The sequence below is a fragment of the Solanum lycopersicum genome, chromosome 3 (genome assembly GCF_036512215.1).
Source record: "Solanum lycopersicum chromosome 3, SLM_r2.1".
Lineage (NCBI taxonomy): Eukaryota > Viridiplantae > Streptophyta > Magnoliopsida > Solanales > Solanaceae > Solanum > Solanum lycopersicum.
In genome coordinates this window covers 1433179-1448921 of record NC_090802.1, presented here as the reverse complement: position 1 = coordinate 1448921, position 15743 = coordinate 1433179, and the positions used below count along the sequence as shown (strand labels likewise).

The following is a 15743-nucleotide window of genomic DNA, read 5'->3' as shown; positions in this document are numbered from 1 at the left end:
GAGAAGAGAATAATGCGAACATTTCGCACAAGTTCAGTTTTCGCAAATCTCAACTAATTCTAAAGGATATCTATCACCTCCCGCAGTAGCAACATGTATCATGTAAATTTGTTCAGTGAGGCTAGGATAGATGAGAGATGAGTAATGCAAACATTTCAATATTACAAAACTTTAGGATAGTAATTAACCAAAAAAAAAAAATACAAGAAAAGCTTCTATCAAACTTAAGTTGCTCCTGTTTGAAGTGCAACCAAAGAAGCATAAACCCCTTGAGTATTATTCATGAGCACATCATGTGTTCCTTTCTCAGCAACAACACCATTCTTAACTACTGCAATAACATCTGCATTTTTAATCGTGGTCAGTCGATGCGCGACTACAACAGTCGTCCTGTTGACCATCACGCGATCCAATGCTTCTTGCACGATACGTTCAGACTCTGTATCAAGCGCGCTAGTTGCCTCATCGAGCAAAAGTATCTTTGGATCCTTCAATATGGCCCTCGCAATCGCGATCCTTTGCTTTTGTCCACCAGATAGTTGAACCCCTCTTTCACCAACTGTTGTTTTGTAACCATTAGGCAATGAAGATATGAAGTTATGTGCATTTGATGCCTTTGCTACTGAAATGATCTCCTCCTCTGTTACTTCTCCCTGTCTACCATAAGCAATATTTGAACTTATTGTTTCATTGAATAGTATTGGCTCTTGACCTACCAATCCCATTTGTTGTCTCAACCATCGTAAATTCAACTTTTTGAGTTCGACTCCATCGAGATATATGTAACCTTGATCAGGATCATAAAATCGTTCGATAAGGCTTATCACTGTTGACTTCCCTGAACCACTTTCTCCGACGAGAGCAACTGTCTGCAAGAAATTACAACATTCTTGTCAAGTTTATGTTCTATGCACCGGAGGTGTGATAAATCTCTATGATAAGCATTAGTTGATAAGAAAGTCCAGTGGCAAAACTAGAAATTTATCAAGGGTGTTTAAGATTTAATACAATTATACAAAGTATAGAATCTTCACCTGTAAGTGGGCTTGGACACCACGAGTTGTAAAAAAAAAAGAACTGAATTAGGATAAATACCTTTCCTGCAGGAATGCTCAAGCTCAAGTCTTTGAAGATTTGCATGTCTGGTCTTGTGGGGTACTTAAAGCTGATATGCTGGAGTTCGATATTGCCTTCGATAACATCTAACATGATTCCCTCGCTGCTACTTGAATCAATTCTTGGTTTGCTATCGAGTATCTCGAATATTGATGCAGCAGCTCCTTTACTCTTACTTAGATCAGAGGGAAGGTTGCCAAGAGCAATAAGCCCAATCGATGCCATGGATAGAGCAAAAAAGACCTGCGTAAAATTAAGTTGTTCAAATAACTTATAAGTTGATCTTCTATACACAAACAACGTATAAGAATAATCGTTCATAAATAGTGAGATATATTAGTAACCTGGAAAATAAGACAGGTTACAACAGTTTGAATATACTGATTATGTAAAAGTTACTTATACAACTAGTGTTATGTAAGTTAAAGCCAAAAAGTTACAAAAATGTACCTTAAAAACTTCAGAGAACTTTGCTTTATCATGCTTTACGAGAATGGCTCCAAGGTAGAATGTCAATGCATAAAGGGAGAATAGCACGAAACTACTGAACCCTAAACCAACTCCACCAACAAGTCCAGTTTTTGCTCCTTGTTTCAAAGGAGCTTCCGATTTCCTTTGATACATTTCCATCACTTTCTCTTCAGCACAAAATGATGCGACAGTTCTTATGCTCCCAATAGCATCATTGGCAACTTGACTTGCTTCTTCATTCGCTACCTGCCAAACAGCACGACACATTTGGATTCACTGATCAAATGTGCTTGTTAAAATTTAACATTTAAACATAATCAGGTCACATAAAGATAACTGAACTAGTTATTAAATAAGGTTGACAACTTGGTATATTGGGAAATGGAACTTGCACTGTAATTCCGAGTCACCTGCATAGTATGTGAGCGAGCCCTGACCTACGGATCCCCTAGGTTCAATGGGCGAGCGGTCATACCTTGTCCGTCCTCTTAGTTTCATAAGTCTAAATGAGGAAGTCAATTTTTCTGGAAGAGCAGAGGGAACAGTCTTTCTACACCTGAAGTTGGCACTAAACTAATTGAACCCTAGATTATGAACTTATTGATTCAAAGCTAAGAAAAAGTATTCAAGGGGCACGCCTTCCGATTCTCATGTCTTAAGCATGAGAGATTTGTTCTAATTATTAAACTAATAGCGCAAAACTTGTTTACGCTTTTTGTGTATACAAAGTGTAAATTCAAAATGTAATTGAGAAAGGTAAGTTCATCAAGGAATATATTACCTTGGCTTCAGCATTTGACTCCTGCAAAAGTTTGATTTGTATGATTCCTTGCAAGACTAGAAGAGGCAATATCGCCAGCATTATAAGAGCGAGAATCCAATTAGCAATAAGAGCTATCACCATACCAGTTGCAACAGTGGAAATGTTTTGGACTATCGTTGCTAATGCATCTCCCGCCAAATTCCGGATAGTCGAAGCATCGCTAGATAGTCTTGCACCTATAGCACCACTGTATTCAATAAAATTCGGAGTCAAGAAATTTGGCAAGTTAAGAAAAAAATTAAGACATTTACGGACTAGTGAGATTTACCAAGAGTTTGCAGGGTCGTCGAACCAACTGATCTCTTGGTATACCAACTTAGCAAACGTCATGGAACGTATCCGTTGGATCAGTTTTGCACCAGCAATTCCAAATGCATAATTTTGCAATGGGGCAACAATCATGACAACAACTCCAATAACCACAAACATCAGGGCCCAAAATCGAGAATCCTTTCGAAGCTCATGATGTGATTCATAAAAGATTTTGATAGATGTTGATAGCAGAAGACCAAATACAGGGTAAACTGCACCATTAATGGAAGCAGCTATGGTTCCCACAAGCATTATGGGTACCTCAGGCTTATTTAGATATGCAAGTGACATTAACTTTTGAGTGGACAGATTTCTGTTACTATCAACAATATACTCACTGCTTTCAGCTCCATCATCCCTTCGGATACTCTCATGGAAATCAATGGCAGCAGTAACTCCCAAGTCATACGCAAGGGAATATCTACTACTCGATCCTTTGCTCGCAGATTTCCAACTAGAAATAGAGAATTTCTGGCTCCTACCAGAAGGGTTTTTCGAACAACTCAAACGTTTTTGTGCATTCGAGTCCTCAATTTCTTTTCCCTTGGTGTTTTCGACATGTTTATTATTTTGCTGCATTTGGACAAGTTGAGAATATGCTCCATCAATATCTTTGATCAACTCATCATGGGTTCCTGAAAGTCATATTAAAGGGTATTTATATTAAGATGTGATGAAGTAAGCCAACCTACATAAGACCTAATTTGGTCCGGCCTTTCTCCCGTATCCTGCACATAGCAGCAGAGGTGGAGCCAGGATATTTAGTTTATGGGTTCTGAACCACAATTCTTTTTACTTATTGGGTTCTGAAAAGATTATCTGTACAGTTTTTTAACACGAATACAGAGTTTAAGCCAATGTTACTGGATGCTGCCTGACCAGTAGCTTCTACACTTGCTCCACCCCTGCATAGTGGGAGCACTTATTTCATACAGGAAGCTACTCTGGGAGAAGTTCGGAACCATTCTATTTGGATATAACACTGTCATCCGGGAACCAAACCGAGAGCATTCAAAGTGGTAACTATATTCAATAGTCTGATAATAGTTTTAGAACGAAGAGAGTAGTACGTGTATTACCTTGTTCAACCAATTTCCCAAGATTCACCACTGCAATGAGATCAGCATTTCTAATGGTTGTCAGGCGATGGGCAACAACCACAGTTGTCCGGTTTATCATGATATTACTTAGAGCATCTTGTATAATGCGTTCTGATTCCACATCCAATGCACTAGTCGCTTCGTCAAGTAGAAGAATTCTTGGATCTTTCAAAATGGCCCTCGCAATGGCGATTCTTTGCTTTTGTCCACCAGATATCTGAGTACCGTGCCCACCAACCATTGTGTCCAGACCCTGCAAATATGTACTCAGAATGTTAGTTTAGAACCTAAGAAATAAAAATGGTGTTCAAGTTTTGATAAATACTAAAATATGTTGCTTCAACCTTCGGAAGCTTGTCGATGAATTTAGCTGCGTTAGCGAGCTTGATTGCATTCCTGATCTCCTCCTCACTGGAATTTTCTTTCCCGTACATTATATTTTCCCGAATAGTAGTTGCAAATAGCACGGGCTCTTGACTTACTAGCCCCATTTGCTGTCTCAACCACTTGAGTTGAAATTTCTTAATATCAACTCCGTCTATAAGTATTTCACCAGCTTCGGGGTCATAGAATCTCTGTAGCAGACTAATAACAGTTGATTTTCCGCTTCCACTTTGCCCAACTAAGGCTGCTGTTTTACCACTCGGAATATATAACGAGAATCCAGAAAATATTTGCACGTCTGGTCTTGCTGGATACTTAAAGTACACATCTTTAAGCTCAATTTCCCCTTTAATATCTTCCAATTGAATCCCTCTAGGATCATATGGATCGATTTTCGGTGTACGTTTTATAGTCTCGTATATCTTGTATGCTGCAGCTTGCCCCGCTGAAAATGCACTCAAACTCGGAGATGCTTGACCTATTGAGCTGAAACATAGAAAAGGTTCATTGTAATTCAATGACTTGTAAATATAAGTACTCCATCCGTTTCAATTTAAGTGTCTTAGTTTGGCTGGGTACGGAGTTTAAGAACACCAAGGGAGACTTTTGTGTTGTGGTCTTAAGCTAAAGACGTATGTAATGCATCAAAGTGACCTTCGAATCTTCTGATCTTAAGCAAACCTTGAAAATGTTGGATTAGAGAATTATCAAATATAGAAAGATTCATCCTTTCTTCAACAGACTGTAAAGGAAAGTATGACACCTGAATTGAAAGGGGTGGATTATATCACATGAACATAAGTCGATTATTTTATTCTTACCTTCCACCTAGCATAGCCGAGAAAATTACAGTTACGATGTCACCTCCGCTGTAATTTTTATCTATGATCAATTTGGCTCCATACCATATGGCAAGTCCATAACTAAATAAGCTAAACATTAGTATCGTGCCAAGTCCAATTCCCGAAGCCAGCGCTTGGTTGACAGTAGGTTTATAAGCATTTTCCAGCTTACTGTTATAATCTACTATTGACAAATTCTCTCCTGTGAAAGAAACAACCTAGGGAAAGGAAGAATATACATAAATAAAACGACGGATCATAAGCACATTAACTAAAATATTTGAAGTTAAACTGTTTTTTCGTCTTATAATACGAACAAAAGATAAAGATTATTCTGCAATTGAGAGAACAAAGTACAATTCACCAAAATATATTTTGCAGAAAATTTACCGTTCGAATTCCTCCCACCGTTTGTTCAACTACCTTTCCTGCATTTGCATAAGCAGCTTGTCCGCTCCCTGACATTTTAGACAAGACCAACGCTGCACAAAAGAAGCTAATGGCGATTGCAGGAATGGTTGCGAGTAAAACCAGAGTGAGTTGCCACTCTTTGATAAATGCAACTACAAATCCTCCAATGAAAGTTGACATGTGCATGACAAAGTTACCAACCTAACACAATCAAGCTATAATAAGAAACAACATCTTTACAAATAAAAATGTACAAAAACAACGAGAGTAACTACAAACGTATGAGCATGCGCTTATTATTGGTCTCAAATCTAGATGGTTGCTGTATCAGTCTATTCATGGCGACAAATGGATGGGGACGATCTGATAACCGACTCCAACTAAGTCCAAATTAAGGTGTCATTGTTGATATGGAATGTGTTTCTGTTTTGTGATAGTACCATACAATACAGGACAGAAGGAGTTCAAGGGACTTAGAACTAACCTTCTCACCCATGGCTTCTTGAAGTAGAATAGTATCACCCGACATTCTTTCGATAACCTCCCCTGTTGCTGATTGAGTATCGAAAAATTCGATATCTTGTCTTAAGATTGTTTTCAAGTATAAGCATTTTATTCGAGTCACTTGCCTTTCTCCAGTAATACTCCAACATGCTACCTCTGAAATGATCAAATGGACAATCAAGAGTTGAACATTAAACATGGCATATCTATCAATCATATTGAAGCTAAATCTGTTCCTTCCTGAGCTCATTATACTAATTGACTTCAAGTCCCAAAGGCGGACGCACAGAGTACCAGTATCAATCAGATTCATCTGAACTCAGTACTTTCAACGCAAATCATAAATTTATATATGAAAATCCTTACAAACTACAACAAATAGTAGATATGAACATATAACTTTTTAAAATGCAATGGGGTCGATCCCGAAAAAGAAAAATTTAAAAGTTGAACACATAAAGCTTAAATTCTGGAGCCGTCTAGAACTTAGATAGTACTTAAAGCGATGTTGCTCAAATACTTCAAAGAAAATCGTCGAGTGCATGTCAAATCTTCCAAAATAGTAGAAATCAATGCATACTCTCTTAGGACTTTCATCAAAAAATTTGTGGACATTATTATTTATCGATTTGCGCAACCACACCGACAAAATATTAAACTATCATCTAACATTTGCGTTAACTTATAAAATTTTAGATCGCAGCGTGATATAGACTTACGCAACAGTGAAGCTATGCCTGTACCAATGCCCAAGTAAACGAATTTGAGGGATATCTGCATGCATATTAAGTAGATAATTTAATTTAGTTCATTTTCTCAAAATTTAAGATAAGTAATTCAATTTTATAGTTAAAAAAAATAAAAAATTCAATAATTCTAGAATAATTTCAATCCTGTTTTTGAATTGATATCATCATCCAAAAATATAAGATTTTTTAATGAAAAATCCGTCAAATTTTTTTGATGGAATTTCCATTAAAAATTTTCATTTTTTAGGAGTCGTAGTTATGTATGCCCTCCACCCTTAGCTAAAAGTTTCGAGTTCGAATATGGAAGAAATTTCTTTGTAAATTGTAATTTCATATGCTCTGGACCATCAACTAGAGGTCTCGGGTCAGAAATTAATATTTTTATTTATTAGTATTAATCGCTTCTTCATCTTTAACTAGAAGTCTCGAAGCTATAAACTCTTACTAACTTCAACCTCTAGCTAACAGAATCCCTAATAGCTAGCAACTATATATATTACACAGACTCTCCAAATATGACGCTAGATTTGTGTCATATCTTTTTGGAATATTCGATTTTTAAAAAATTCGACACGCACCGATATTAGACATTTTTGAAGAGTTCGAATGACACAAGCACAAATATAACAATATTGTTCGAACTCTTTAAATATGAGGTCACACTACATGTTGAGCCCTCCAAAGATGCACCACCATCTTTAGAGACCCCCACATGTACTTGTCAATATTTTTGAAAAATCTTCCAAGCAACATAGGAAAGATGAACTATACCAACAAAAATAAAATAGTAGCTAGCAGCTATATTGCACAGACTCTTTAAATATGACATCACATTCGTATCGAACCCTTTAAAATGTACAACCATCTTTAGAGGATCCCACACACAGTGCACCTGTCGATACTTTTGAAAAGTCGAAAGATTTGAACTATACCCGAGAAACTTTATCAAGAATGTTAGATTGATCAGAAGTTCCATAAGAATCAATAAGGTCACCAAACATAAGTGACATCAATGGCTTTGAAACCCCAGAAGCAATAGCACCTAATATTCCAAACAACATTAAAATTATATCATTTCTATCTGCAAATGCAAAAAGTTTATAAAATGGAATTTTCTCATCTCCTCCTCTTGCCATTTTTTTTAAAAAAAAAAAAATTCTTGATGAAATGAAATTGATAGAAGAAAGTTATATATAAATTTTGGAGAAAATAAGTGTAGTTGTGGAGATAGGAAAATGAACCATTTATTTAATATTCTTACATGTCAATTTAAGCACCTAGCTAGTAGCTAGCATATTCAATATGAATTTTTTTTCCAAATAAATTCTTATTTGGTATGTGATATTCGTATATGAGCGTGATTAATTTGAATACACACTGTATAAGGTTTATTTAAAGAAAAAGCACGTCCTATAAAATCCTATTACCACATAAAAAATAAGCTTTAACAGCAATTAATTAGCAATTGTCGTTAAATATGTATTTTTAGCGACAATTAACACTTTTGGTATATATCCCTAAAGGCTTTAGCGATATTGAATCTAATGACACTTAAGTAATGTCGGTAAAAACTTTAACACTCATTATTAATGTGTCTATTTATTGCCGCTTAAAATTATTTTTATTGTAGTGTAATAGAATTTTTTATATCCGAAAGTCGAATTTATAATTTTTTATTTAGAAGAGAAAGATCTTATCTATTCCACCATAACCACCCTTGTTGGTACGATCGATAAAAATAAATTTTATCTAATGTTGATATTTATGTTGGGCATCGATTAATTTAAATGCACCACATATAAAACTCATTATCATAAATATATAAATTAGATTATTACTTTTTCACGCTCTAATTATCATATGCTCCATTTCTCTATATAAACTATCTATATATATTAGTGTATTAAAAATACACCTAATTGAATAGTCCAAATAGAAAAGATGAATAACTGACCTAGCATTAGCTTCCACTTATAGATGTTGATACTTTAGATATAAAAAATTTAAAAATAATCGATAGATAAATACGTAAAACTTATAAAATAATAATTCAGATGTGTTTTGGACCTCTGTCGTTTAATATTAAGTGTAATTCAAAGCATGTTATAACACATTGTCGACTTTATTTACATTAATTAAAAACACAATTTGTAATAACTTTAGCTCCTTCTAGAAATGTTATTGATTTCAAGTAATTAAAGAGCTTTTGTGGGCTATTCTTCTGAAAAATTATCTTCAATTTTAAAGGGTGGATATACTTAATTTTCTTCAAGAAGAATATATATTAGATATTTTTTTAATTAAAGGACTATATATTAGATTATGTCATATGCAGACCTAAAAAAAAATCTTTACCCTACATCTATTAATTGGATTTAAGTTATGTACATGTATCAGTTTCGTAAACTAAACTCTTATAACATGATAATTAGTTAGTATCTTTATCAACTTATCGAATTCATATATTTTGGTTATATAAAGTTAAATGTTATTAATCAATAAATGACTTGATCATATAAATATTTTTTAAAATAATCAGTACAAAAAATTAAATCCATTTGATATTGTACTTCTTTTTAATAATAATAATGTGTTTTTGTCTAGTTTAATGGTTAGCAATTTTTTGGACCACTAGCTATAAATCTTTGTTGAATCTAGTGTGTATGTGCGTTTGTCTATTGTTTTTATTTGTATTTTTTTTAATTTTAGAAGAGTGAATATTATAATATAGGTAATAAATTTTACCTAACCTATTAGTGGCCGTATTATAGGTTTGGGAAGATTTATATAGTATGATGAATTATATAGTCATTAAATTTTCCTCTAGTCTATTCTTTTAAATTAAGTATGGACGTCGAACAAAATTTAAATAAAAAATTATTAAATTCATATAAAATTTACATCTAAACTTTTAGATTTGCTCAATATACCATATTATTCAAGATCATGAATTTATGTCGCTTGTTAAATAATGTGGCATTCAATGTTAAATAAGAAGGAGTAAATATGATTTTGTAAAATGATGTGTCATGTCAAATGTTAATAAATAATCGTTAAGTGTATAAGTTATATGTCAAACGATGCAGCATGTCAAAGACCGATAAATATAAATTAAATGTGCAAGTGATATGTGTTTCGACCAATCAAATGCGGCCTTGTAACTATTTCAATCTGATTGGTTAACTTGACTTTAAAAAAAAGAAGATATTCTTTTACGGATCAAATAAGAAAAGTAAAGCAAATAAATTTAAATACAAGGAGTACAAAATAAGAAGAAAAAAAAAGGATAAATTTTTAAGGGAAAAGCATGAAACTTTGATAAAGACTTACTTATAGCATCAGTTAAAAAATTGTCTCATTTTCGTTTGAGAAAAGAAATCATGCATGTCATTATTTGTTAACATAAATGGCATAGATGTCTAAATTTTAACTAAATGACATAGATGAAGTTTTTCTCAAAGCTCGATGACATATTGAGTCTTTTTCTTTTTAAAAAAAAAAGTAATTTCATTAATGATGTGACCGAATCATAATTAACCACTTATAAAAAATGGTTTTGCTATATCGAAACTTTCTCCGATTAACAAATAATGACATAGATTAATCTTTTTTCAAACCGAAATGACATAAACGAATGACTTTTAATATACATAGACAAACATTTTCTCAAAGTTAGACATTTTTACAAAGAAAAGTAAAATAATTATTCCGAGAAAAAATAAACAATATTTAATGACCAAAATAGATTTTAAATATAAATAAATAAAAAATAATAATAACACTTCGTTTCCCTACAAAATCTGTTACTACTTTTCTCCAATTTACCCGAAATCCTCCATAGCCAATAGCTTCACACAACAAAGATTAGAAGAGAGAAACAAATAGTTTTTTTTTAATTATTATTATTATTTATTTCAATTGAGAAAGATCTATTTTGTATACATATAAAATTATGCCATCAGGTTCCAAAAAGAGAAAATCTTCCAAGAAAAAAAAGAAATTAGGAGGAAATAATAATAATAATAATAATAATGTTCTACAAGTATCAAGCTCACCTATTGCTGTTAATTCTCACTCTCATGGTATGTTACTTTTCATAACTCTGTTAATTTATTTATTCTGTTCGTCTCGATTCATGTGATATTTTTTTTAACTTTCTTATTTTAGGCCTTATGACATTTTCTTTTTTTTGATATAGTAGACTCTTGTGGTATAATATTTCTTGGAATTCGTGTATAGCGTGAACTTAGTGCATTAGGACAACTTTTTTTGTTATTCAGAAAAAATTTAACTTTGAATATTTTTATATTTTAGTGTAACATGTGTATCACATCATTTTTTTGGTATAGTACAATCTTGTGATAAAATTTTCTTGAACTCCGTGCATAGTGCGAGCTTAATGCACAAAAATGTTTCATTTTAGTGTTAATGAACACTTACATATGGCATACAAAAATGTAGGTTTTGAGACTTTGTATAATAGGTTCTTGTGGTTCGATTCTTCCTACTTCTTTTTGCCATTTAGAAATAATTTAATTTTGATTTTTTTTCATTTTGGCCTTGATGAACAACATAGATAGGGCGAGTTTAGTGCATTTTAGTGATCACAAGTTTATAAATTTGGACTGATGGATGTAGTAGTGTAGAGGTAATATTGAGTATTCGGCGTTTGACATGAAGGAAAATGTTTTCCGCGAAAAGAATAGACTTTTCTTAGAAAATGTATCATATATGTTCTTTTGGTGATTTAAAAGTGGATTGAAATATGGTATGAGGCCTCTTTTACTCGTCTTAGGTTGTGCGAATTCGGATAGTTGAGGAGTGAACTAATGGTTACAACAATAACGCCTCAGTCCCAAAGGGTATCTAATGGTTAAACCGAAAAAAAGGACATGTTTGTGAGAAATGACCTAGCTAGGGTTCAGTTGAATCCAGGGGCAAATTTACTTGGTAGTTTATGGTGCACGTGACCCATGGTCTTTTCGTAAAACGAGGTGAATGTATATATTTTCCAGAACTTATCTAGTATTATCTTCTAGCGTCCATACTACAAAAAGGCTTAGTGATGCACTTGGTTGAAAGCTAAGTTATTTACCTAACGGTACTAGAGTCAATTCTTCACTTGATGCATTTTATTGTCCTTTCTTTAGTATTGAATGATTCGCCTCTGGTTTGAATCCCTTCGTCTGGAAATTACAATATGCAAGTAAAGGTAAAAAGGAATTTTCCTTTTGAATTTCTATGAATGCTCTTGTTAAGATTCCTGGCTCCGCAACTGTTAATTTGTGAGCAGTGGATTTCGCTTATTTTCCCTTGTTCTGCATTGTTGCTTACGTTGTGTCTTTTTTACCTTCATGTCTCTAAATAGTTGTTGTAAGTTATCAGTCTTTATAATACATTGTTTTATGTTTATTTGTATATGATGTGTGCTTTTGATGGTATAATAAGTTAATAACTACGTTCAGGCTACTCCCATTGTTGTCTGCTTTTCAACAGACGTGTTTGAGTAGATAGTGTTACGTCCTCTTCAACCATAGTACTATTATTTGAATAGATCATTGAATCGTTCTGTTATTTTGGATTGCATCATTTGACGGGTGATTGCTAATTTGCGAAAATACTTGTGTGTTGAATCATTGGGTTTGAACAAATCTATGACAGGTGAAGAGGATTTGAAACACGGTGGTAATAAAGAGACCGATGGCGGGGATGTAAGTTACTTGGCTTCTCAAGATCACCAGTTCAATGATAAAGAGGGAACTAGGGAGAAGCAATTGGAAATTCCACATAGTGAGTCGTCGATTGATAATAACAAATCAAATGCATTGGAAAAAAGAAGTAATGAAGTGAATAAAGTAGCAATGGTAGAGGGAGGTATCATTCAGGTCGAAAGAGAATTGAAGCTTGAGGATGAATCTATGAGAAATAACATTAACATTGAGCGTGTTGAACCCGCGAAATTCCCTCGTGAAGGAGGCTTACGAAGAAGGTCAAGTAGCAGCGGCAAACCTTCTATGTCGGAGGACATAGTTCAGGCTGCCACTAGCGCTTCAGATATTGATAATGAGGCCTTTGGATCATCGGAGAAGGAAAATGAAAAGAGAGAATTGGGCGTTATGGATGAGAAAACCAGAAAGTTAAACGTTGTTGCGGATACAGGATTAGAGAAAAGGGACTATAAAGCTGTAGCAACTTCAAATGCAAAGCCCTTCAAGGCTGTAAAAGATGACGATAAACTAGAGATATCGTACAATGTGCCTGTAGTTGATGCTAGTGTTCGTGCAAACAACATGGAAGGTTCTACCCATGAGCATCAGGTTTACCACTTCTTCTCTAGCTTTTTCTTAATACGGTGTCATGATAATTCTCTACGGACTACTCACCTGGCAGTTTATCTCTCTACTAGATCAAAATTTCATTTTATAATACCTCAGAAGCTACGAAACTATTTTAGTAAAATTTATTCTCTCAATTCCCATGAGATTATAGCACCATAAATGCAAGTTACTTTTGGATTTCCTTCATATGGGATGATATTTTCCCGGAAATCCCCAAGGGGAAATGTAGACTATTCCTTCCTTTCTTTCGAATCGATCATAACCATCATGTAAACTTTTCCTTTTTTGTAATATGCAGCCACTAGTAGCTTTGGATCGACGACCAGTGCAAACAACTTCCTGGAAGAGTTGCTGTGGCTTGTTTGAGGTGTTTGCAGGATCGAATAAATAACTTCAGGTTGGAAATCCATTCTTTCAATTTTTTGGTCTTTTGGCACAACGGTTTTTACATAGCAAAGGCATATATGAACAAGAATGTATAGGCTCATATCAGTTAGATGATCTCGCTACTAATGACCTTTTCGTTTTCTTTTTGTTCCTTGTGAATTTGATCTTTGATGATGTAATATTAACTGCTTCATAATCTGAAAATTCTGTTAGTTGCTTTTGGCAGTAATTGAACAGTACCTTGTAGTTTGACTGTTTCTTTCTATCCACGTTCTCGTGAAAACTCTGCATATATACTTCTCTAGTATTGCACTTCTTGGAACTCATGCATCTGATTTATGGCAATTCTATATTACAATCATGTCAAATATGCGACCTTTTTAAGTGAACATTGTTTGTGACTATACACAGTTCCCGTTAGTTCTCCATAAACAGGAAAGATAGGTGACTCCTGCTGTTTTACGACATAGGATTTATCTGGAGCATCTGTGTTGTTCTATTTAGAAACTTCTTTTCGCCATGCTACCCGAAGAAGAGCTCATATGTAAGTAGAGGGCAGAGTCAGGACTTCAACTTTATGGGTTCTGGATTTTATGACGACGATGTAAGTGCTAATAACTGGGTTCTAAATTTAATATGTTCATAAACTTAATGAATTTCCGAACACAAATACATTGTTTGAGCAAAAGCTACGATCTTCTTGTTGTGTTGAGGATTTGGCAGTTGACAGAAAGAGCACACTAGGCTTGATTTGCAGCCTCATCTTTTAGCTCTTTTTTTCCTCTGTGGGGCTAAAATTTACTGTTTTTTTCTTGGCTTTTGTCTGTAAGTTATTCAATGGAACTGATCTCACCTGTTCCAAATCGATTTAGAGGGTGTTTAGTCTAAAACGAATGATATTGATCAGCTCTTTGACTAACTTTTGAATCATCGATGTCTTAATTGCAACTTCTGATATTTTATCTTAATTGGAGTAAGCCGGATGCATAGTTTTTTCCATTTCAAGAGCATGTTATCATCATTCTATTCGTTAGTACTTCTGAGTATCGGACTGCTGGGGACGTTATGTCTGTTATACTAATCGAAACAAATGCAGAACATAGAGCAATAGATGTAGGGTGATTTCGTCTACTCAAGAAACGTAAATTTACTACATTTAGAAGATAAATGAGGTTGTTTGAATCGCGTCCTTTCAGCTTTTCTTTTTCAAGGATACTGAACTCGTCTTGTTTCTCATTCATCTTAGCAATACTCAATCGATATTATATCTGTCAATTCATACATTTCTCTGCTACTGCAGATTTGAGATGCATTATGATTCCAAGCAAAACGTTTTTTTCGTGATGCAGAGGAGAGTCATGTGAAGGTTGAGTTATACAATCTATGTTTCTGTTATCCTTGTTTTATCATAAGCAGCTCGACATCACTCCGTTGTTTCTTGCTACTGCTTTACGTGCTTTCTGCTGTCGTTAGCTTATTTGCGCGATGGATCCAGTAATAGAGATGGTGAAATGTTCCTTTAGTTGCCTGGGAAACTTGTTGGTTAGAATTTTTTGTTGTTGTTGTTGATAGTTTTAACCAGCACATATATATACTTGTGATAAAGCTTTGGTTTAGTTGAACATATGCTTCCCAATCTATATTACTTCAGTGGTTCATAAAGATTCATATTTGGGAAAAGGGGGAAAATATATATTTCCTTTTTTAACTTTGCGACTTCAAGCAGTTATATCACTCGTTAAAAAGTGGTGCATATATATATTTATCTTTTTTTTGTGAACGCATTATAAGAAAACTGTTAATTACAAGGAGATTATCCTGGGAATTAGTATGAAAATTCACAATCTTATTTTCGTGCAAATTTCGATACTAATTTTCAGAAAAATTCTCATGTAATTAATAGTTTTCTTGTAGTAGCGTATAACAGACATATATTTACTTTTTGTATACTAGGTACAAAAAATACAAAATTGACCACAGATCAATTCCCTTTTTATTTGAAAGTAATGACTATGTCTCAATTCTGTTATCTCACTTATGAAACTATATTGAATATATTATTGTGTTATTTTTTAACGATATATTATATTATATATAACACTTATAAATTATTCTATCCATCTCTATCGTTAATTATCACCGATTCGTCAAATTATCTTCAATCACTATAATATTTGTTTAATTTAATTTTATTCCAACATTATCTCGATAATAAGATAAAAGTAGAAAAAGAAACAACTAATACAAATCAAGATCCTTGATCTTTATATTGTACACATGGCTTGCATCTAGTAATGTATTAAACA

At 33.8% G+C, this 15743-nt stretch overlaps 2 protein-coding genes across 3 annotated transcripts; one reads left to right on the top strand and one right to left on the bottom strand.

The window, feature by feature from the left end:
• Positions 1-142: 142 nt before the first annotated feature.
• On the bottom strand, positions 143-7889 carry ABCB5 (ABC transporter B family member 5). Its single transcript, XM_004234195.5, has 12 exons — positions 7645-7889; positions 6683-6737; positions 5944-6119; positions 5439-5660; positions 5028-5266; positions 4167-4692; positions 3802-4075; positions 2679-3357; positions 2369-2597; positions 1567-1833; positions 1096-1359; positions 143-869 (listed from the first exon to the last, which is right to left on the bottom strand). Exons 1-12 carry the CDS (start codon positions 7846-7848, stop codon positions 225-227), a joined length of 3780 nt encoding a protein of 1259 aa, XP_004234243.1. The 5' UTR covers positions 7849-7889; the 3' UTR covers positions 143-224.
• A 2628-nt stretch (positions 7890-10517) lies between these two features.
• LOC101244929 (uncharacterized) lies at positions 10518-15077 on the top strand. Of its 2 annotated transcripts, none has more exons than XR_011220207.1 (4): positions 10518-10794; positions 12374-13029; positions 13349-14041; positions 14738-15077. XR_011220207.1 is itself a non-coding variant. In XM_010319113.3 (4 exons), exons 1-3 carry the CDS (start codon positions 10665-10667, stop codon positions 13439-13441), a joined length of 879 nt encoding a protein of 292 aa, XP_010317415.2. In that variant the 5' UTR covers positions 10518-10664; the 3' UTR covers positions 13442-13447; positions 14738-15077. The 2 variants fall into 2 exon arrangements, 1 of the variants encoding a protein (XP_010317415.2); XM_010319113.3 differs by having other exon boundaries at positions 13349-13447.
• The last annotated feature ends 666 nt before the right edge of the window (positions 15078-15743 follow it).